The 23,445-nt window shown below is 38.9% G+C and overlaps 1 protein-coding gene and 1 pseudogene across 1 annotated transcript in view; one reads left to right on the top strand and one right to left on the bottom strand.

The window, feature by feature from the left end:
* Window positions 1–23,445, bottom strand: part of TEX11 (testis expressed 11) — a 325,266-nt gene that overhangs the window by 102,484 nt on the left and 199,337 nt on the right. Inside the window, exons 17-19 of the mRNA XM_041740423.1 lie at window positions 10,926–11,050; window positions 8,988–9,073; window positions 5,941–5,997 (exon numbers count right to left, since the gene is read on the bottom strand). Of these exons, the coding sequence (XP_041596357.1) occupies window positions 5,941–5,997; window positions 8,988–9,073; window positions 10,926–11,050 (268 nt within the window). The remainder of the gene's footprint in view (window positions 1–5,940; window positions 5,998–8,987; window positions 9,074–10,925; window positions 11,051–23,445) is intronic.
* On the top strand, window positions 11,603–12,624 carry LOC121482859 (annotated as a pseudogene).

Raw genomic sequence — 23,445 nt, forward strand, 5'->3', positions numbered from 1 at the left:
TATGTTGAATAGCAGTGGTGAGAGTGGACATTCCTATCTTGTTCCTGATCTTAGGGCAAAGGCTTCCAGTGTTTCCCCATTGAGAATGATATTTGCTGTGGGCTTTTTGTAGATGGCTTTTAACATGCTGAGGAATGTTCCCTCTATCCCTACACTCTGAAGAGTTTTGATCAGGAATGGATGCTGTATTTTGTCAAATGCTTTCTCTGCATCTAATGAGAGGATCATATGGTTCTTGGTTTATCTCTTGCTGATATGATGAATCACATTGATTGTTTTACGAGTGTTGAACCAGCCTTGTGTCCCGGGGATAAATCCTACTTGGTCATGGTGAATAATTTTCTTAATGTGTTGTTGGATCCTATTGGCTAGTATCTTGTTGAGAATTTTTGCATCTGTGTTCATCAGGGATATTGGTCTATAATTCTCCTTTTTGGTGGGGTCTTTGGTTTTGGAATTAAGGTGATGCTGGCCTCATAGAACGAATTTGGAAGTACTCCATCTCTTTCTATCTTTCCAACCAGCTTTAGTAGAATAGGTATGGTTTCTTCTTTAAACATTTGATAGGATTCCCCAGGGAAGCCATCTGGCCCTGGACTTTTGTGTCTTGGGAGGTTTTTGATGACTGCTTCAATTTCCTCCCTGGTTATTGGTCTGTTCAGGTTTTCTATTTCTTCCTGTTCCAGTTTTGGTAGTTTGTGGCTTTCCAGGAATGAGTCCATTTCTCCTAGACTGCCTAATTTATTGGCGTAGAGCTGTTCATAATATGTTTTTAAAATCGTTTATATTTCCTTGGTGTTGGTAGTGATCTCTCCTTTCTCATTCATGATTTTATTAATTTGAGTCTTCTCTCTCTTCTTTTTAAAAAGGCTGGCTAATGGTTTATCTATCTTATTAATTCTTTCAAAGAACCAACTCCTGGTTTTGTTGATCTGTTCCACAGTTCTTCTGGTCTCGATTCGTTGAGTTCTGCTCGAATCTTTATTAACTCTCTTCTTCTGCTGGCTGTAGGATCTCTTTGCTGTTTTTTCTCTAGCTCCTTTATGTGTAAGGTTAGCTTTTGTATTTGAGTTCTTTCCAGTTTTTGAATGGATGCTTGTATGGAGATGTATTTCCCCCTTAGGACTGCTTTTGCTGCATCCCAAAGATTTTGAACAGTTGTATCTTCATTCTCCTTAGTTTCCATGAATCTTTTTATTTCTTCCTTAATCTCCTGGTTGACCCTTTCATCTTTTAGCAGGATGGTCCTTAACCTCCACGTGTTTGAGGTCTTTCCAAACTTCTTGTTGTGATTTAGTTCTAATTTCAAGGCATTATGGTCTGAGAATATGCAGGGGACGATCCCAATCTTTTGGTATCGGTTCAGACCCGTTTTGTGACGCAGTATGTGGTCTATTCTGGAGAAAGTTCCATGTGCACTTGAGAAGAATGTGTATTCAGTTGAGTTTGGATGTAAAGTTCTGTAAATATCTGTGAAATCCATCTGGTCCAGTAAGCTCTCGTTTCTTTGGAGTCGTTGTGCTTAGAAGACCTATGGAGGGTAGAAAGAGGTAGATTGAAGTCACCAAGTATAAGTGTATTATTATCTAAGTGTTTCTTCACTTTGGTTATTAATTGATTGATATATTTGGCAGCTCCCACATTCGGGGCATATATATTGAGGATTGTTAAGTCCTCTTGTTGGATAGATCCTTTAAGTATGAGATAGTGTCCCTCTTTATCTCTCACTACAGTCTTCGGGGTTAATTTTAGTTTATCTGATATAAGGATGGCTACCCCTGCTTTCTTTTGAGGACCATTAGAATGGTAAATGGTTCTCCAACCTTTTATTTTCAGGTTGTAGGTGTCCTTCTGTCTAAAATCAGTCTCTTGTAGACAACAAATAGATGGGTCCTGCTCTTTTATCCAGTCTGGAACCCTGTGCCTTTTGATGGGGTCATTAAGCCCGTTCACATTCAGAGTTACTATTGAAAGATATGGGTTTATTGTCATCATGATATCTATTTAGTCCTTGTTTTTGTGGATTGTTCCACTGGGCTTCTTCTTAAAGGGGAATTTTAAGAGTCCCCCTTAAAATTTCTTGCAGAGCTGGTTTGGAGGTCACATATTCTTTCGGTTCCTGCCTGTCTTGGAAGCTCTTTATCTCTCCTTCCATTTTGAATGAGAGCCTTGCTGGATAAAGTATTCTTGGTTGCATGTTCTTCTCATTTAGGACCCTGAATATATCCTGCCAGCCCTTTCTGGCCTGCCAGGTCTCTGTGGAGAGGTCTGCTGTTACCCTAATACTCCTCCCCATAAACGTCAGGGATTTCTTGTCTCTTGCTGCTTTAAGGATCTTCTCTTTATCTTTGGAATTTGCCAGCTTAACTATTAAATGTCGAGCTGTTAAACGGTTTTTATTGATTTTAGGGGGGGGATCTCTCTGTTTCCTGGATCTGAATGCCTGTTTCCCTTCCCAGATTAGGAAAGTTTTCAGCTATGATTTGTTCAAATACATATTCTGTCCCTCTGTCCCTCTGTCCCTTTCGGCGCCCTCGGGAATCCCTATTAAATGTACGTTTTTCTTCCTCAGGCTGTTGTTTATTTCCCTTAATCTATCTTCATGGCCTTTTAATTGTATGTCTCTTTTTCCTCAGTTTCCCTCTTTGCCATCAACTTGTCTTCTATGTCACTCACTCGTTCTTCCACCTCGTTAACCCTCGTCATTAAGACTTCTAGTTTGGATTGCATCTCATTCAATCGATTTTTAATTTCTGCCTGATTGGATCTAAATTCTGCAGTCATGAAGTCTCTTGAACCCTTTATGCTTTTTTTCTGGAGCCACCAGTAGCTGTATAATAGTGCTTCTGAATTAGCTTTCTGACATTGAATTGTAATCCAGATTTTGTAACTCTGTGGGAGAGAGGACTGTTTCTGATTCTTTCTTTTGAGGTGAGGTTTTCCTTGTAGTCATTTTGCTCAGTGCAGAGTGGCTAAAAACAAGGTGTATTGGGAAAAGGAGAAAAAGAGAGGAGAGAAAGAAGGAAAGAAAAGAGAAAAAGAAAAAAGAAAAAAGGAGGAAAGAAAGGAAAAAAAGTGAAGAATAAGAGAAGGAAAAAGAAAGGAAAAAAAGTGTGGGGGAAACAAACAGAAATCAAAAAGCAAAAAAAAAAAAACACGGGGGAGTATCTTCTGTTTCTGTATACTTTAAGTCCCTTGACTTCCCCTGGAACTGGTCTGTCTATTTGGTCTTCTGGGGGAGGGCCCTGTTGTGCTGATTTTCAGGTGTTAGCACTTGGGGGAGCTGCTCTGCCCCCTGTCTCGTGCAGGGCTCAGTGGGGGTTGTTTACCCGTGAGGCCCCAGGAGGAACAACCCCAGTGGCTGCGGCCAGCTCTAGAGCCCTGAATTCAGCCCCCGCAGGAACTATGGAGCTCTCTGTCTACAGGGGCCTGGATGCTCCGGGGCGGGGCCGCTGATCTGCTCAGCTCGGGGCAGGAGCGTCCTTGCTGTCCGGGGCCCTCCCGGCCTCTGCCTGTCCCAGGGGGAGGTCGGATCCTGGGTTGTGTCCCGGCGCCCTGTGCTCCCGGGCCTGCGCTGTTGGATTCGTGCTCCCGGCAGCGCAGCCGCCTCTCCGCGGAACCCCTGCCGAAGCCCCTCCGAGCTGCTCCTGGAGCCGCGCAGCCCCCTCCGCGGAGCCGCCGCCCGAGCCCCTCCAAGCTGCTCCGGGTCAATGCGTGCGCGCGCTGCAGCCCTTTAGGGAGCTCGGCGCTCTCTCCCCGGTGCGCAGGTGCCTGTTAGTGTCCCAGGGAGCCTGAGGGCATCCCCGCCCTCCTGGGTGCTGCTCTAACTCCCTGCGAGCGCCTTTCCGCCGGGGAAGATTGGTGCAGCTCCTGCTTCTCCGGGACGGGGCTCTCCTGTCCTGGGGACACTCGCCCCGGCCTCAGCCCGGCTCCTCGCGGGGCCCCTCCCCCTTGGAGGCCTTTTGGTTCTTTATTTCTTTTTCCCCATCTTCCTACCTTGATAGAAGGGCGAACTCTTCTCACTGTAGCATTCCAGCTGGTCTCTCTTTAAATCTCAGACCGAATTCGTAGATTTTCAGGATGATTTGAAGGTTATCTAGGTAATTTGGTGGGGACAGGTGACTTGGGGACCCTACTCTTCCGCCATCTTGCCCCTCCCTCTCCAAATTGGTTTTAATGACTGAGGTTTGACTATATGCCACAATTACATAGAACATGAAGTGCTTTTTAAGACCAGTACTAAGGATCTTCTTGTAAAGAACTGACTGATATTCAGTGATTTATTTTTTTAAGATTTTATTTATTTATTCATGAGAGACAGAGAGAGAGAGAGAGAGAGAGAGGCAGAGGAAAAAGCAGGCTCCATACAGGGAGCCTGATGTGGGGCTTGATCCGCGGTCCCCAGGATCACACCCTGGGCCGAAGGCAGCGCTAAACCACTGAGCCACCCGGGCTGCCCGATATTCAGTGATTTAAATAAACTGACTGGCTATTATGTCTCAGATACTGTCCTAGGTTCCAGAGATACAAAGATAAATACAAATAATCCTAGTCCTCAAAGAAATCTTATAATCTATTAGCTATGTTTAGTCTCTGAATTTAAGTGACTTTTTAATATTTTGAAAATTGAAGTGTAGTTAATGCATAATGTTATATGAGTTTCAGGTGTACAACACAGTGATTGGACAAGTCTATACAGTATACTTTGCTTACCACAAGTGTAGCTGCCATCAGCCATTATATTTTTAAACTTTTTATTGTGGAAAATTTCCAAGATGTTTCTATGTTAATAGACAAATGGTTCCCCATTTACCCATTACCTAGCTTCAATAATTATTAAACTCATTATCAATTATTTCAATCATACTTCCACCCATTCCTTTCCCTCCCCTATTGTTTTGAAGCCAATTCTAGACATCATATCATTTCATCTATAAATATTTTAGGATGTGTCTCTAAGAGATAAAGATTCTTTTTAAAAACATAACTACATTATCATTATATGCCTAAAATTAATGTGTTTATATCATAAAATATTTGGTCATTATTAAAATTTACAGTTTTCTCATTATCTTTGTTTGCATTCCCTTCTAATGTACCATAGAGCCTGTGAAGAAGAGGTAAAATATATGCTTGGGTAAAATTCATATCACGAAAAAAGTTAAGTCATCAGTCCAATATTATCTAAGTCACAGATATTTCCCAAAGACTTTAACTGAAAAAAAAAATATTACCTCCAGATACAAATTATATATAACGCAAAAGCAAAATAGAGATACACTCTTACAGAGTTTTTATCTAAATAGAGAATATAGAGATGAGTGATTACTTCTCTGAAAGTTATCCCTAATCAAGACTTTGAATAGAGCTTTCTTTCAAATCATTAGGAGATAGGGAATTTCGTTAATGAAAAATTGGTGACTCAATTCTTCCACCAATTGTTAAGCTCTTGATGTCTTATGCCGTAGAAACTGAGCAGAAAAATATTTGAATATTTTCGACTGAGCCCTACAGATTCACAATTAACAAGCTGACTAGGTTATATTTTTCGGTGGGAGAGTAAGATACATAACTGTATATGTTTCATATTAAGAAGGGGGGAAACAGATGCAATATCATAGTAAAGTGATAGCTAACATTATTAAGGGCTTAGCAAGTGCTAGGCACTCTTCTAAGTGTTTTCACATATTTATTCATCGAGTCATCACAGCAACCCCATAAAGTAAGTACTACTATATTCTCATTTACAGATGTGGAAACAAAAGCCCAGGTTACACATCTAATAAGTGGCAGAGCCAGGATATGAACCGAGGAAGATTGGCCCCAGAGCCTGTATTGATTTTATTCACCATATTGTACATCTCACAACTTAAGATTTATATTGAAAGTTAGTATGATTTTCTTAATGGCAAATATATCATTTCTGTGGAAATAACTTACTTGTTTTCAGATTCTGGCATTTGAGAAACTCTTGGGAAAACTAGACAAAACAAACACCTGTATGATAAAGTAATACAAAAAGTGATGCTTAGGAAAAAACATGTGAAAGAATTTTTACTAACTTACTAATCTTGATTATCCCGGGAGGCAAAAGTGAGAAAAGAGAGGGTAAAGAGGAGACTAATTTAATTTTACTTATAGATCTTTGTATTGTTTTAATGGTTGTAATGAAAACATGCAATTTTGTAATTTAGGAGAGTAATTTAAGAAAGTAACTTAAAAACAAAAGTACTGCTTATGACAAATTCTTAAATAGTTTCACTCTTTATATCATTGCTCCAAGTCATCTGCTAGAGCATCAGGTACGATGTACAAGTCTTAATATTTTTCTTAAGGAACATGAAACTGGCCTTTGGGTTCCACATAAACTGGGTGACCATTCTTTCAAGGGGATCTGACAGCATAATAACGAACTGACAAAATAAGGTAGCTTATAACGTTTTAAGTGCTAAAAATCTTTTAAAAAATACCATCTATCCTGAATGATTTTAGAGATTTATCTGACAAAGGCATGCAAGTATCTCAAGACTCCTTTGATATTTATTTCTGTGACTCCATTTCCTTTCAAAACCATGGCCTCAAGTGTAGTTGACCAATAGGAGAACCACTATAAGATCCTTTTGATTTCCAATTATTTGCCACTGACACATTCTCAGTCACATCATTAGGAGTTTGTCATGTCCTAACCTCACCCTTTATCTCACTACTGTATATAAAAGTTCCCTTTTGATAAACCATTTTCCTTCACAGAAAGAGAAAAGTGGGAAAAACAAGTCAACTGATATCTTTTAAAAAAAATATTTATTTGAGAGAAAAGAGCATGTGTGCACAGCAGGGGGGAGGGGCAGACAGAGAGGGAGAAGCAGACTCCCCACTGAGCAAGAAATCCCACTTGGGGCTTAATCCCAGGACCCTGGGTTCATGACCTGAGCCAAAGTCAGAGGCTTAACCAACTCAGCCACCCAGGCACCCCAACTGATACCTTTTTTTAAAAAAACTTTAAGTATCCCTATCAAATTTCCAAACATAATTTTTACAGAAATAGAAAAAAAATCCTAAAATTCATCATGGAAACACAAAATACCCTGAATAGCCAAAGCAACCTTGAGAAAGAATAATAAAGCTGGAAACATTCACACTTCCTGGTTTCAAACTATACTGCAAAGCTATAGTAATCAAAGCAGCATGGTACCAACACAAAAATAGTAACATAGACTAAAAGAATAGAATAGAGATCCCAGAAATAAACCCATGTATAAACCATGTATATACGATGTTAACTAATATTTGAGAAGAGAACAAAGAATACTCAATGGGGGAAAGATAGTCTTTTCAATAAATTCTGCTGGTAAAACTGAATATTCACTCACAAAAAATGAAATTGGGCTACTAACTCTTACTGCTCACAAAAGTTAACTCGAAATGGATAAAACACTTAAGACCTGAAACCAGTAAAACTCCTAAAAGAAAACATAGGGGAAAAGCTCTTTGACAATGACTTTTTGGATACAACACTCAAAGTACAAGCAAAAATAAACAAGTGGGACTACATCAAACCACAAAGTTTCTGCATAGCAAAGGAAACAAAATGAAAAGGCAACCTGTAGAATAAGACAAAATATTTGCAAACCATGTACCTGATGAGGGATTACTATATAAAACAAATAAGGAGCATATACAACTCAAAAGAAAAAAAAACAAATAATCTGATTTTAAAACGGGCAAGGGACTTGAAATAGGCATTTTTTCCCAAAGAAGACATGCATGGTCAACAAATACATGAAAAGATGTTGAACATCATTAATCATCAGGTAAATGCAAATCAAGACCACAATGAGGTATCACCTTACACCTGTTAAAATGGCCAGTATCAAAAAGACAGATAAGTTTTGGTGAGGATGTGGAAAAGAGTGAAACCTTCAACATTCTTAGTGGGAATATAAATTGGTACAGCCACTGGAAAACAGTATGGAATTTCCTCAAAGATTAAAAACAGAACTACCATTTGATCCAGCAATCCCACTTTTGGGTATAGATCCAAGGGAAAAAATCACTATCTTGAAAAACTATCTGAACCTCATGTTCATTGCAGCATTATTCAAAATAGCCAAGATATGGAAACAACTTGTGTCCACTGATAGATGAATGGATAAAGAAAATTGATTTGTACACACACAGAGGAATATTTTTAAATTTATTTATTCAGGAGAAAGAGAGAGAGCACACCAGTAGGGGGAGAAGCAGAGAGAGAGAATCTCAAGCAGATTCCACACCCAATGCAGAGCCCAATGTGGAGCTTGATCTCACAGCCCTGAGGATCACGACTAGAGCTGAAATTAAGAGTCAGATGTTTAACCGACTGAGCCAACCAGCCATATAAAAGAAGGAAATCCTGCCTTTTGTGACATGAATGGACTTTGAAGGCATTGTGGAAAGATAGACAAAGAAAGACAAATAATGTATTATCTCACTCATGTATTGAATCTTTAAGAATTAAAAAGCAAAACAGAAACAGAATAGAATGGTGTTTGCTAGAAGCTAGGTGTGGAAGAAGTGGGGAAATGTTGGTCAAAGGTTACAAACTTCAAATTATAAGATGCACAAGTTCTGGGGATCTAATGTAGAGCATGGTGACTACAGTTAACAAGACTGTATTATATATTTGAAAGTTGGGAAGAGACTAAATCTTAAATGTTCTTACCACACACAAAGAAATAGTAATTTCATGAGGTGATGAATAATTTAACTAATTTTGTTGTGTTAACCATTTCACAATATATGCATGTATCAAATTATCAGGTTATACACCTTAAACTTATACAATGTTATCTGTCAATTATATCTCAATAAGGCTTGAAAAAATTTAAAATAACAATTGGTATAGTAGGCCTGATGACATCACATCAATACTATTTTGACAAAGTTTATAGACCAAGATTAAGATTAACAAGAAATCCTTCCACATCTACAGGATATGAATTACTTACTTTAAAGCTGTAAGGACTTGTTGTGGATCTTCTGAATATTGAACTAAATATTCCAAAGCTTTTCCTGCCACAATTTGTTGTCCATTCTAAAAAAGACAAATATAATATGTTAAATTACATCTCATAGTGATACTTACAAAATGTTACCTATATTCCTGTCCTTTCCAGGACAAGAAAAAAAAATCTGAACTTGTTCATTTTATATTATCAAAAGAGCTAATTCAAGATGGTAGAATGAAGAAACAATTCATTGACAAAAGGACAATCGGTTCATTTTGGCCCCAGAAACCCACTCCTCACTATCCATAAATACTCATAGACTTGCCAACACTGCCATGAATGCACTAGGATTAATACTGTGCTCTTTATCCCTGTTCATTAGCAGTAACCGAAAGAACCCCAGACCCCAAATTATTTCTAGCACCCCAGTCTCCACAAAGCTCTTACAAATCCCCTTTTTTCTCTTTTCCCATTTCTCCCCAACTCCCCCAATCTTTCTAGTACACTCTCTGAAGTTTAGTTCATTATCATCAAAATCTTCTCTATGAGCAACCTCTTCCCTGAAATTTCCCTCCACATTCTTTCTGTAATAGAAATCTAGATCCCATCAAGGATTGCTTCCAAAGAACCCCCTCATGTAGTGGCAATTTTTCTTTTGTCTCCCTTCTACTCCTAGGCCTGGAGATGAAGCAGGTGTCATTTTTGTTCTTCATTGATGTTTTAAAATTATTCTTCCTTTTTCCTCCCTAAATCCCTAGCTTCGAACTTCCTGTCATCAGACTGTATCACCCACCATTCCTCATTGTGCTGATCCACCAGCTCTTAGGCCATTTCTTCTCATTTCTTGATGACTTATCTACTGCAAAGTTATTTTCTTGAAAACTACTCCTGCAAGAACCAACTTTACACTTGCATGACTCAGAAAGTGAGTGCTTCCTTAAGTGTCTCACTTCCTCATTCTAGTCCTGCACCCTGCTCTGTCTCATGTATTCTACTGACTACTATTTCCTACCTTTCTAATTCACTCCTTTCTATTACTCCAGCAATCCTTCAACTGCACTTAGACCTCCAATCCATTCATGCTACAAATTTTTCACTGTCCTTCATCCCCTTGATATCCTCCTCCATGCTTAGTTTAAATTCCATGGGGATTAATTATAACCACTTCCTTGTTTCTTGATTTTGCTACTCCTCTTTTGCTCCATTGTATTCATCCAGCAAAACCTTAAACCTGGTTAAATTCAACTTTCTACTGACTTTTGTGCCTATATCCATGGAGCTGAAGGTGGCTGGATAAAAACCTGTTCAACTATTTCTTTATTTTAAAACTTCATCAAATAGGCCTTAATACTTACTGGGCAAGCAAGCACCCCACACTACCATGTCATTTGCTTTCTTGCCTTCCTGCATGATTAGTTTACACCTTGTCTTATCTTCTCAAACTCCCTAACACCTCCTCTCCCATTCTCACTCTCAGGCAATGACTTTGTTTCCCACTTTGTTGAAAAACCTGAAGCAGTGAGGAAAAAAGCTTCCAGATTCCCACTACCACATTTATTCGTACACCAGGAACCATACCACATACTCTAACTCCTCAACTGCTTTCATGGATGAACTAACCATTTTCTTCTGTAAAGCCAATCCCTGAATTTATACAATTGTGCCCATCACCTCTCGCCTGTTTAAGGACATTGCTCTAACAATTCTCTTTTTTCTTACACACTGTCAATTTTTTGTTCTCTTACTGGGTCATTTCCATCAGCATATAAGCATTCTCATTCATTCCATCTCAAACAAACAAACTTCTCATCCTACTTCTCACACCAACTACCAACTAATTTCTTTTCTTTGTAGAAAATTCCTCTAAAATAGTTCCATTAATTGTCTCTCAAAATGGAAAAGAGGTAAAAATCTTGTAGATAAATACATAAGAATTACCTTGAGAGCAAAATGGGCAGCTATACTGAGGAGCATGACACGTGAATCTCTATCTGTAAGTAGCTCATTCTCTTTTGGATCTTCAGGTATTAATAATTTCTCCAAAGTAGTAATTGCCTGCAAAGCTGAAAAGGAAGGAAATAATATAAAAAATGAGATATTCTTATCAAAGATAATAGCTATATATGGTTAATTATAATACAGTGACTTTGGAACTAATATTAAGAGCACTAATACCTTTAAAATATTAGCTAATTTTCATAAAGTCATCTAAATTGCTAAAATGTCAAGGACTTGAATGTCAGAAAAATACCCAACTGAGCAATTCACCCCTGTGAATTTACCCCATGGATATACTTGCAAAAGTGAACAAAAACATACAAATATGGTTAGCATTTTTTAAAATATTTTATTTATTTATTCATAAGAGACACAGAGAGAGAGAGAGGCAGAGGGAGAAGTAGGCTCTCCTCAAGGAGCCCCACATGGGACTTGATCTTAGACCCCGGGATCACACCCTGAGCTGAAGGCAGACACTCAACCACTGAGCCACCAAGGAGTTCTGGTTCAGCAATTTTTTTTAAGGATAGAATAAAAAGTTTGGGTGGTTTGAATGAGATGAAGACAGAACCAAAGCCAGGCACAGGCAGTGGACACAGTCCGACCAAGAGACAAAGATGGCAGTGAACGTATACTCAACATCCATCACCAGTGATAACCTAAGTCGACATGACATGCTGGCCTGGATCAATGAGTCTCTGCAGCTGAATCTGACAAAGATTGAACAGTTGTGCTCAGGGGCTGCCTATTGTCAGTTTATGGACATGCTGTTCCCTGGCTCCACTGCCTTGAAGAAAGTGAAATTCCAGGCTAAACTAGAGCATGAGGGATCCCTGGGTGGCGCAGTGGTTTGGCGCCTGCCTTTGGCCCAGGGCGCGATCCTGGAGACCCAGGATCGAATCCCACATCAGGCTCCCGGTGCATGGAGCCTGCTTCCCCCTCTGCCTATGTCTCTGCCTCTCTCTCTCTCTCTCTCTCTGTGACTATCATAAATAAATAAAAATTAATTAAAAAAAATAAAAAAAAATAAACTAGAGCATGAATACATCCAGAACTTCAAAATACTACAAGCAGGTTTTAAGAGAATGGGTGTTGACAAAATAATTCCTGTGGACAAATTAGTAAAAGGAAAGCTTCAGGACAATTTTTAATTTGTTCAGTGGTTCAAGAAGTTTTTTGATGCAAACTATGATGGAAAAGACTATGACCCTGTAGCTGCCAGACAAGGTCAAGAAACTGCAGTGGCTCCCTCCCTTGTTGCTCCAGCTCTGAACAAACTGAAGAAACCTCTCAGCTCTAGCAGTGCAGCTCCACAGAGGTCCATTGCAACACACGGAACTACTGCAACCCCTAAGGCTGGCCCGGGTGTGGTGCGAAAGAATCCTGGTGTGGGCAACGGGGATGACAAAGCAGCTGAATTGATGCAGCAGGTCAATGTATTGAAACTTACCGTCAAAGACTTGGAGAAAGAGAGAGATTTCTACCTTGGAAAGCTAAGAAACATTGAATTGATTTGCCAGGAGACAAAGGGGAAAACAACTCTGTATTGCAGAGGATTGTGGACATTCTCTATGCCACAGATGAAGGCTTCGTGATACCTGATGAAGGGGGCTCACAGGAGGAACAAGAAGAGTATTAACAGCCTGGACCAGCAGAGCAACATCCGAATTCTTCACTCCAAATCATGTGCTTAACTGTAAAATGACCCCTTTTATTATTCTTAGAGGATTCACTGGTTTCTTTTCATGAGCAAACAGTACTTCTTCTTAAAGTGCACTTTGCAGAAGTTTCCATCGTTTTCCAATGAGTTTGAGTTAGGAGCTTCTAACCTATAGCAGAGCAGTATTAACATCTAGTTGGGTCACCGGAGGAACAGAGAGGCTGACCGTGTTGCTCACTGTGTGGACACTGGTAACACTCACTGCTGGAGAAGGTGCTTTTATGTCATACACTGAGATGGAGTCCTCAGTAGAGAAATGTAAAGACTGACTTGAATTTCAAGCTAATGTGAAATCTTGGCAGAGTATGTTTTAATAAATAAATGTCTTAAGAATATTTATTTATTTTTTAACTTTATTTTTTATTCGTGTTCAATTTGCCAACTTATAGCAATAACACCAGTGCTCATCCCATCAAGTGCCCCCCTCAGTGGCTGTCACCCAGTCACCCCCACCTCCCGCCCACCTCCCTTTCTACCACCCCTAGTTCATTTCCCAGAGTTAGGAGTTTCTCATGTTCTGTCTCCCTCTCTGATATTTCCCACTCACTTTTTTTCCTTTCCCCTTTATTCCCTTTCACTATTTTTTATATTCCCCAAATGAATGAGACCATATAATGTTTGTCCTTCTCCGATTGACTTATTTCACTCAGCATAATACCCTCCAGTTCTATCCACGTCGAAGCAAATGGTGGGTATTTGTTGTTTCTAATGGCTGAGTAATATTCCATTGTATACATAAACCACATATTCTTTATCCATTCATCTTTCGATGGACACCGAGGCTCCTTCCACAGTGTGGCTATTGTGGACATTGCTGCTATAAACATCGGGGTGCTGGTGTCCCAGCGTTTCACTTTGGGGTAAATAAATCCCCAGCAGTGCAATTGCTGGGTCGTAGGGCAGTTCTATTTTTAACTCTTTGAGGAACCTCCACACAGTTTTCCAGAGTGGCTGCACCAGTTCACATTCCCACCAACAGTGCAGGAGGGTTCCCCTTTCTCCACATCCTCTCCAACATGTGTTGTTTCCTGTCTTGTTAATTTTCACCATTCTCACTGGTGTGAGGTGGTATCTCATTGTGGTTTTGATTTGTATTTCCCTGATGACCAGCGATGCAGAGCATTCTCTCATGTTCTTGTTGCCATGTCTATGTCTTCCTCTGTGAGATCTCTGTTCATGTCTTTTGCCCATTTCATGATTGGATTGTTTGTTTCTTTGGTGCTGAGTTTCATAAGTTCTTTATAGATCTTAGAAACTAGCCCTTTATCTGAAAGGTCATTTGCAAATATCTTCTCCCATTCTGTAGGTTGTCTTTTAGGTTTGTTGACTGTTTCTTTTGCTGTGCAAAAGCTTCTTTTTTTTTTTTTTTTTTTTTTTGTTTGTGCAAAAGCTTCTTATCTTGATGAAGTCCCAATAGTTAATTTTTTTTTGTTTCTTTTGCCTTCGTGGATGTATCTTGCAAGAAGTTACTGTGGCCGAGTTCAAAAAGGGTGTTGCCTGTGTTCTCCTCTAGGATTTTGATGGAATCTTGCCTCACATTTAGATCTTTCATCCATTTTGAGTTTATCTTTGTGTATGGTGAAAGAGAGTGGTTTAGTCTCATTCTTCTGCATGTGGATGTCCAATTTTCCCAGAACCATTTTTTTTAATTAACTTTTATTGGTGTTCAATATACCAACATACAGAAAAACACCCAGTGCTCATCCCGTCAAGTGTCCACCTCAGTGCCCGTCACCCATTCCCCTCCAACACCCGCCCTCCTCCCCTTCCACCACCCCTAGTTCGTTTCCCCGAGTTAGGAGTCTTTATGTTCTGTCTCCCTTCCTGATATTTCCCAACATTTCTTTTCCCTTCCTTTATATTCCCTTTCACTATTATTCATATTCCCCAAATGAATGAGAACATACACTGTTTGTCCTTCTCCGATTGACTTACTTCACTCAGCATAATACCCTCCAGTTCCATCCACGTTGAAGCAAATGGTGGGTATTTGTCGTTTCTAATGGCTGAGTAATATTCCATTGTATACATAAACCACATCTTCTTTATCCATTCATCTTTCCATGGACACCGAGGCTCCTTCCACAGTTTGGCTATTGTGGCCATTGCTGATAGAAACATCGGGGTGCAGGTGTCCCGACGTTTCATTGCATCTGAATCTTTGGGGTAAATCCCCAACAGTGCAATTGCTGGGTCGTAGGGCAGGTCTATTTTTAACTCTTTGAGGAACCTCCACACAGTTTTCCAGAGTGGCTGCACCAGTTCACATTCCCACCAACAGTGTAAGAGGGTTCCCTTTTCTCCGCATCCTCTCCAACATTTGTTGTTTCCTGCCTTGTTAATTTTCCCCATTCTCACTGGTGTGAGGTGGTATCTGATTGTGGTTTTGATTTGTATTTCCCTGATGGCAAGTGATGCAGAGCATTTTCTCATGTGCATGTTGGCCATGTCCATGTCTTCCTCTGTGAGATTTCTCTTCATGTCTTTTGCCCATTTCATGATTGGATTGTTTGTTTCTTTGGTGTTGAGTTTAATAAGTTCTTTACAGATTTTGGAAACTAGCCCTTTATCTGATATGTCATTTGCAAATATCTTCTCCCATTCTGTAGGTTGTCTTTTAGTTTTGTTGACTGTATCCTTTGCTGTGCAAAAGCTTCTTATCTTGATGAAGTCCCAATAGTTCATTTTTGCTTTTGTTTCTTTTGCCTTCGTGGATGTATCTTGCAAGAAGTTACTGTGGCCGAGTTCAAAAAGGGTGTTGCCTGTGTTCTCCTCTAGGATTTTGATGGAATCTTGCCTCACATTTAGATCTTTCATCCATTTTGAGTTTATCTTTGTGTATGGTGAAAGAGAGTGGTTTAGTCTCATTCTTCTGCATGTGGATGTCCAATTTTCCCAGAACCATTTTTTTTAATTAACTTTTATTGGTGTTCAATATACCAACATACAGAAAAACACCCAGTGCTCATCCCGTCAAGTGTCCACCTCAGTGCCCGTCACCCATTCCCCTCCAACACCCGCCCTCCTCCCCTTCCACCACCCCTAGTTCGTTTCCCCGAGTTAGGAGTCTTTATGTTCTGTCTCCCTTCCTGATATTTCCCAACATTTCTTTTCCCTTCCTTTATATTCCCTTTCACTATTATTCATATTCCCCAAATGAATGAGAACATACACTGTTTGTCCTTCTCCGATTGACTTACTTCACTCAGCATAATACCCTCCAGTTCCATCCACGTTGAAGCAAATGGTGGGTATTTGTCGTTTCTAATGGCTGAGTAATATTCCATTGTATACATAAACCACATCTTCTTTATCCATTCATCTTTCCATGGACACCGAGGCTCCTTCCACAGTTTGGCTATTGTGGCCATTGCTGATAGAAACATCGGGGTGCAGGTGTCCCGACGTTTCATTGCATCTGAATCTTTGGGGTAAATCCCCAACAGTGCAATTGCTGGGTCGTAGGGCAGGTCTATTTTTAACTCTTTGAGGAACCTCCACACAGTTTTCCAGAGTGGCTGCACCAGTTCACATTCCCACCAACAGTGTAAGAGGGTTCCCTTTTCTCCGCATCCTCTCCAACATTTGTTGTTTCCTGCCTTGTTAATTTTCCCCATTCTCACTGGTGTGAGGTGGTATCTGATTGTGGTTTTGATTTGTATTTCCCTGATGGCAAGTGATGCAGAGCATTTTCTCATGTGCATGTTGGCCATGTCCATGTCTTCCTCTGTGAGATTTCTCTTCATGTCTTTTGCCCATTTCATGATTGGATTGTTTGTTTCTTTGGTGTTGAGTTTAATAAGTTCTTTATAGATTTTGGAAACTAGCCCTTTATCTGATATGTCATTTGCAAATATCTTCTCCCATTCTGTAGGTTGTCTTTTAGTTTTGTTGACTGTATCCTTTGCTGTGCAAAAGCTTCTTATCTTGATGAAGTCCCAATAGTTCATTTTTGCTTTTGTTTCTTTTGCCTTTGTGGATGTATCTTGCAAGAAATTACTGTGGCCAAGTTCAAAAAGGGTGTTGCCTGTGTTCTCCTCTAGGATTTTAATGGAATCTTGTCTCACATTTAGATCTCTCATCCATTTTGAGTTTATCTTTGTGTATGGTGAAAGAGAGTGGTCCAGTTTCATTCTTCTGCATGTGGATGTCCAATTTTCCCAGCACCATTTATTGAAGAGACTGTCTTTCTTCCAATGGATAGTCTTTCCTCCTTTATCGAATATTAGATGACCGTACATTTCAGGGTCCACTTCTGGGTTCTCTATTCTGTTCCATTGATCTATGTGTCTGTTTTTGTGCCAGTACCACACTGTCTTGATGACCACAGCTTTGTAGTACAACCTGAAATCTGGCATTGTGATGCCCCCAGCTATGGTTTTCTTTGTTAAAATTCCCCTGGCTATTCGGGGTCTTTTCTGATTCCACACAAATCTTAAAATAATTTGTTCTAACTCTCTGAAGAAAGTCCATGGTATTTTGATAGGGATTGCATTAAACGTGTAAATTGCCCTGGGTAACATTGACATTTTCACAATATTAATTCTGCCAATCCATGAGCATGGAATATTTTTCCATCTCTTTGTGTCATCCTCAATTTCTTTCAGAAGTGTTCTGTAGTTTTTAGGGTATAGATCTTTTACCTCTTTGGTTAGGTTATTCCTAGGTATCTTATGCTTTTGGGTGTAATTGTAAATGGGATTGACTCCTTAATTTCTCTTTCTTCAGTCTCATTATTAGTGTATAGAAATGCCACTGATTTCTGGGCATTGATTTTGTATCCTGCCACACTGCCAAATTGCTGTACGAGTCTTAAGAGTATTTAAAACATGTTTCCATATTTCAAAATATAAAATGTACCATGACAGGAGATTTTACGTATCTGACATGGTGTCTGGGAAGGAAGGACCAGACCTCTGGATCTTTGGAATCTGCTGTTCACAGGCCTTGCAGGGCTGCCTGAATCCTCAAAGACCTAGACCTTGGCTCCAAAAGGGAAGTTTAAAAAGTTGCTTTGTAAAGCCATTTGGTGTCCTTAACCAATTGTATTCCTGCTCTAAGAAGCAAGAGGCATTGCTGCCTGGATGGTGTGTTTTAGCCCTGAGATGTTTGAGTTGAAGAGCCTGAATTTCATTGAACATTTCTCTGATGATTTTTCCAGTTATCCCTGAAGTTTCTATATATTGTGTTTTTTTGGGAATGAGGTGTGTCCAGTTTTTAAATCTAACAACTACTTTTGGGGAATTGTCCACATCTCTGGGATTTCAATGGGAGTCATGTCCCATTTTACTGTCTTTTAAGTTTACATTGAACATGTTTCTCTTGTCTGCTCTCCTTGCCCACCGGGGACTGCTTTTTGGCTCCTTAAAGTTTGCTGCTTAGAGTGTAAGTTCAGCAGGCAGGTGATCACACTACAAGTTCTTTCTGGACCTCTGGCAAAGGGAGTGACCAGTGAAGGCCATTGCTACATTAGGATCTGCACGGCTGGGTGTTCTCCGTACCTGCTGTCCACCACCGTCCACTGTTATCGGAATACTTTGCCAGTGGACTAATCTCTTTGGAGACAAAATTCATTAGCGTGATACTAAATGTTAAATTTCTTTTGCAGAAGATACAGTACCATGTCTTAATTAATTATTAATATTTAGAATATTTCATTCCTTAACTCTTCTTCATTGCTTTGCCCCTAGCCTATTCAGTTCCTTTGTTTGGCAGAATTCTGCAAAATGTGTATCACCCACTAGTGAGATTGTTCAGCCCCTGATGAATTTGTATTGATTTGTTTCTGGTGGTAGCTTGTCCTAAAATGTGTGTAGAAAGCAGATATTTTATGATAAAATTGTTGTGTAGTGCATGCTGTGTGGAATTCAGAGGAAAACCCAGATTCAGGGATTACCAATGCTGAAAAATGCAAGTAACTAGCCATTGTTCAAAATAACAGTGGTGCTATTTCTCTTTTGTGGCCTTTAAGACTTTTGTTGCCCTAAAATTCCATTTTATTGGGAACCCATTTTCCACCTGGTTTTTCTTGACAGCGTTTTTTTCTACTTTAAACAGTTTCTAAATAAAATTCTGTATTTCAAGAAAAAAAAGGTAGAATAAAAATATACAGCCAACCTAAATTCCATTAAATAATGGATGGGTTAAATACATTTTGGTACATTCATAAAATGGAATATAAAACAATAAAATTTTAAAATGAATGGTGATATTACTTTCTATTACATATCATAAAGGTAGACTACAATAAGTTAAATATATGTACTATACAACTTAATGATTAAAATAAAACAAAAGATGGGTAATAAGCTAAAAGATGACATAAATGTAATCATAAAAAATACTAAATCCAAAAGAAAGTAGAAAAAAGAAAAATGATAACAAAGAACAGGTGGGACAAACAGAAGACAAATGACAAGATGCTAAATTTAAACCTTACCATATCAATAATCGTGTTAAATATAAATGGTCTATACAACCCAAGTGAAAGACAGATAGTCACACTGAAGGAAAGAAAGCAACATTCAACTATAGACTACCTACAAGAAACACAATTTAAATATAAAGACAAAATTGTTAAAAGAAAATGCATGGAATAATATATACTATGTTAAAGGTAATCGAAAGAAAGCTGGGATACTAATATTTTATTAATACAGTTTCCTACTAAGGGATATAAATTATGTATTTTGCTGTAATAGTGCTTCAGGAACATCCCTGTGTATATCTTTGTGCATCCTATGCTTCTTTTTTTTTGAGGGGGGGGAGGTGAGGGAAAGAGGGGATGAGAGGAAAGGGACAGAGGGAGGGAAAGAATCCTCAAACAGACTCTATGACAAGTGCAGAGCTCAAGCCCAACACAGGGCTCAATCCCACGAACCCAAGAACATGACCTGAACTGAAATCAAAAGTCAGAGGCTTAACTGACTGAGTCACCCAGGCATCCCTCATATGCTTATTCTTTACAATACATTCTGTGAATGGAACTGCTCGTTCACAGGATTGCACAATTAAATTTCTCTCTTGTCATCAAGAGATTGCCCTTGAAATAAGGTTCTGTGTGCCGAGGGCTACAGGTGTGGGAAGAATGAGGGAATGATGGCTAAAGAGTACGAAATTCTTTTGTGGAGTGCTGAAAATGTGCTGAAATTAGATTGTGAGGATAGTTGTCTAATTCTCTGATACAGTAAAAGCTATAGAATTGTATACTTTAGATAAGTGAATATTCTGGTGGGGGAATTATAAAGCTATTAAAAAAGAAAGTTGGAGTGGCTATATTAATATCAGACAAAATGGATTTCAGAGCAAAGAATATTACATGACAGAAGGTTAATTCATGATGATAAAGGAATTAATTCATTACAAGAACATAACAATCCTAAATGTTTATACACCTAATGATACAATTTCAAAACTGAAGGAGTAAAATTTTAAAGAACTATAAGGAAAAATTAAGAGATCCACAATTATACTCAAAGATTTCAGTATATTTTCTTAATAGCTGATAGAAAAAGTAGTAAATCAGCAAGGATGTAGTACACGTTACACTATTAATCAGCTTGAACTGAATAATGCTTATAGAACACTCAAACAATAGTAAAATATACATTTTTTGCAAGTGCACATAGAACATTTGCAAATAAAGACAATATTCTGGGCAACAGAATAAGACTTAACGTTTTTAAAAGGATTCAAGTCATGCAAAATTATGACCTTTGACTACATGATTTCAAATTCATTATACAGCTAAACTAATTAAGACAGTGTGGAAGTGGTATAAGGAAGAGATGAACAGAACAATGGAAGAGAATGTAAAATCCAGAAGGAGACCCACATGCATATATGACAACTAATTTCAATAAATGTGGAAGGTAATTCAGTTGAAAAAGGATAGTTTTTAAATAAATAATGCTGAAAAAATGATGCTGGAATGATTAGATAGCCATGTGCAAAAAGAATGAACTTTGGTTCATACCTTAAGTGCAAAAATTAATATATAAAATTGATCACAGAACTAACCATACACTTAAACTTATAAAATTTCTTGAAGAGAACACAGGAAAAAAATCTTTGTTACCTTAGATTAGGTAAAGGTTTCGTAGCTATTCCATAAAAGAGGAAAAAAGATAAAGCATCAAACTTCTCATGAAAGACATTGATAAGAAAATAAAAGAAAAAATTATAAAACATACATCTGATAATTTGTATCTAAAATATTTAAAGAGCAGGGTGGGACAAGATAGCAGAGGAGCAGGGACCCCAAGTCACCTGTCCCCACCAACTTACCTAGGTAACTTTCAAATCATCCTGAAAACCTACGAATTCATCTGAGATTTAAAGAGAGAACAGCTGGAACGCTACAGAGAGAAGGGTTTGTGCTTCTAACAAGTACAACTCGTATTTAGCCACTCTGCACTGAGCAAAATGACAAGAATTCACCACAGAAGAAAGAATCAGGAACAGTACTCTCTCCCACAGAGTTACAGAATTTGGATTACAATTTGATGTCAGAAAGACAATTCAGAAGCAAAATTATAAAGATACTGATGGGGCAGCCCCGGTGGCACAGCAGTTTAGTGCCGCCTACAGCCCAGGGTGTGATCCCGGAGACCCAGGATCGAGTCTCAAGTCAGGCTCCTGCATGGAGCCTGCTTCTCCCTCTGCCTGTGTCTCTGCCTCTCTCTTGATCTCTCTCTCTCTCTCTCTCTCTCTCTCTCTCTCTGTGTGTGTGTCTCATGAATAAATAAATAAATAAAAATCTTTAAAAAATAAAATAAAATAAAGATACTGATGGCTCTGGAAAAAAGCATAAAGGATTCAAGAGACTTCATGACTGCAAAATTTAGATCTAATCAGGCCAAAATTAAAAATCAATTAAATGAGATGCAATCCAAACTGGAGGTCCTAACGATGAGGGTTAATGAGGTAGAAGAAAGAGTGGGGAAAAAAAAGAGTGACATAGAATACAAGTTGATGGCAAGGAAGGAAGCTGAGGAAAAAATAGAAAAAATTAAAAGACCATGAGGAAAAGTTAAAGGAAATAAATGACGGCCTCAGAAGGAAAAATCTATCTTTAATTGGGGTTCCAGAGGGCGCCAAGAGGGACAGAGGACCAGAAAGCATATTTGAACAAATCATAGCTGAGAACTTCCCTAATAATGCCTGGAAGGAAACAGGCATTCAGATCCATGAGACACAGAGGTCCCCCCCCTAAAATCAATACTTTATCCAGCAAGGCTCTCATTCAGAATAGAAGGAGAGATAAAGAGCTTCCAAAATAGGCAGAAACTGAAAGAATATGTGACCACCAAGCCGGCTCTGCAAGAAATACTAAGGGGGATTCTGTAATAGAAAGAGGAAGTCCAAGGGAACAATCCACAAAAACAGGGACTGAATAGGTATTACGATGACACTAAATTCATATCTTTTAATACTAATTTTGAATGTGAATGGTCTTAATGATCCTATCAAAAGACGCAGGGTTTCAGACTGGATAAAAAAGCAAGACCCATCTATTTGCTGAATACAAGAGAAGCATTTTAGACCTAAGCATACCTACAGCCTGAAAATGAAAGGTTGGAGAACCATTTACCATTCAAATGGTCCTCAAAAGAAAGCAGGGGTAGCAATCCTCATATCAGATAAATTAAAGTTTATCCCAAAGACTGTAGTAAGAGATTAAGAAGGACACTATATCATACTTAAAGGATCTATCTAACAAGAGGAACTAACAATCATGAATATTTATGACCTTAATGTGGGAGAGCCAAGTATATCAATCAATTAATAACCAAAGCAAAGACATACTTAGATAATAATACACTAATACTGGGATCTTCAACATGGCACTTTCTGCAAATGACTGATATTCTAATGACAACATATCCAAAGAAACAAGAGCTTTAAATGATACACTGGCCCAGATGGATTTCACAGATATTTATAGAACTTTACATCCAAACGCAACCGAATACACATTCTTCTCAAGTGCACATGGAACTTTCTCCAGAATAGACCACATACTGGGTCACAAATCAGCTCTCAACCGATAACAAAAGATTGGGGTACTCCCCTGCATATTATCAGACCATAATGCTTTGAAACTTGAACTCAATCACAAGAAGAATTTTGGAAGAAACTTAAACAAGTGGAGGTTAAAGAGCATCCTGCTAAAAGATCAAGGGTCAACCAGGAAACTAGAGAAGAATTAAAAAGATTCGTGGACACTAATGAGAATGAAGATACAATCACTCAAAATCTTTGGGATACAGCAAAAGCAGTCCTAAGAGGGAAATACATCACAATATAAGCATCCGTCAAAAAATTGGAAAAACCTCAAATACACAAGCTAACCTTGCACACCTAAAGGAACTGGAGAAAGAACAGCAAATAAAGCCTACACCAAGCAGAAGAAGAGAGTTAATAAAGATTCGAGCAGAACTCAATGAAATAGATACCAGAAGAACTGTAGAACAGATCAAATCCGGGAGTTGGTTCTTTGAAAGAATTAATAAGATAGATAAACCAGGGGCAGCCCCGGTGGCACAGCGGTTTAGCACTGCCTGCAGCCCGAGGTGTGATCCTGGAGACCTGGGATCAAGTCCCACATCAGGCTCCCTGCATGGAGTCTGCTTCTTCCTCTGCCTGTGTCTCTGCCTCTCTCTCTCTCTCTCTCTCTCTGAATAAATAAATAAGTCTTAAAAAAAAATATAGATAAACCATTGGCCAGCCTTATTAAAA

This window comes from Vulpes lagopus, chromosome X (assembly GCF_018345385.1).
Source record: "Vulpes lagopus strain Blue_001 chromosome X, ASM1834538v1, whole genome shotgun sequence".
Lineage (NCBI taxonomy): Eukaryota > Metazoa > Chordata > Mammalia > Carnivora > Canidae > Vulpes > Vulpes lagopus.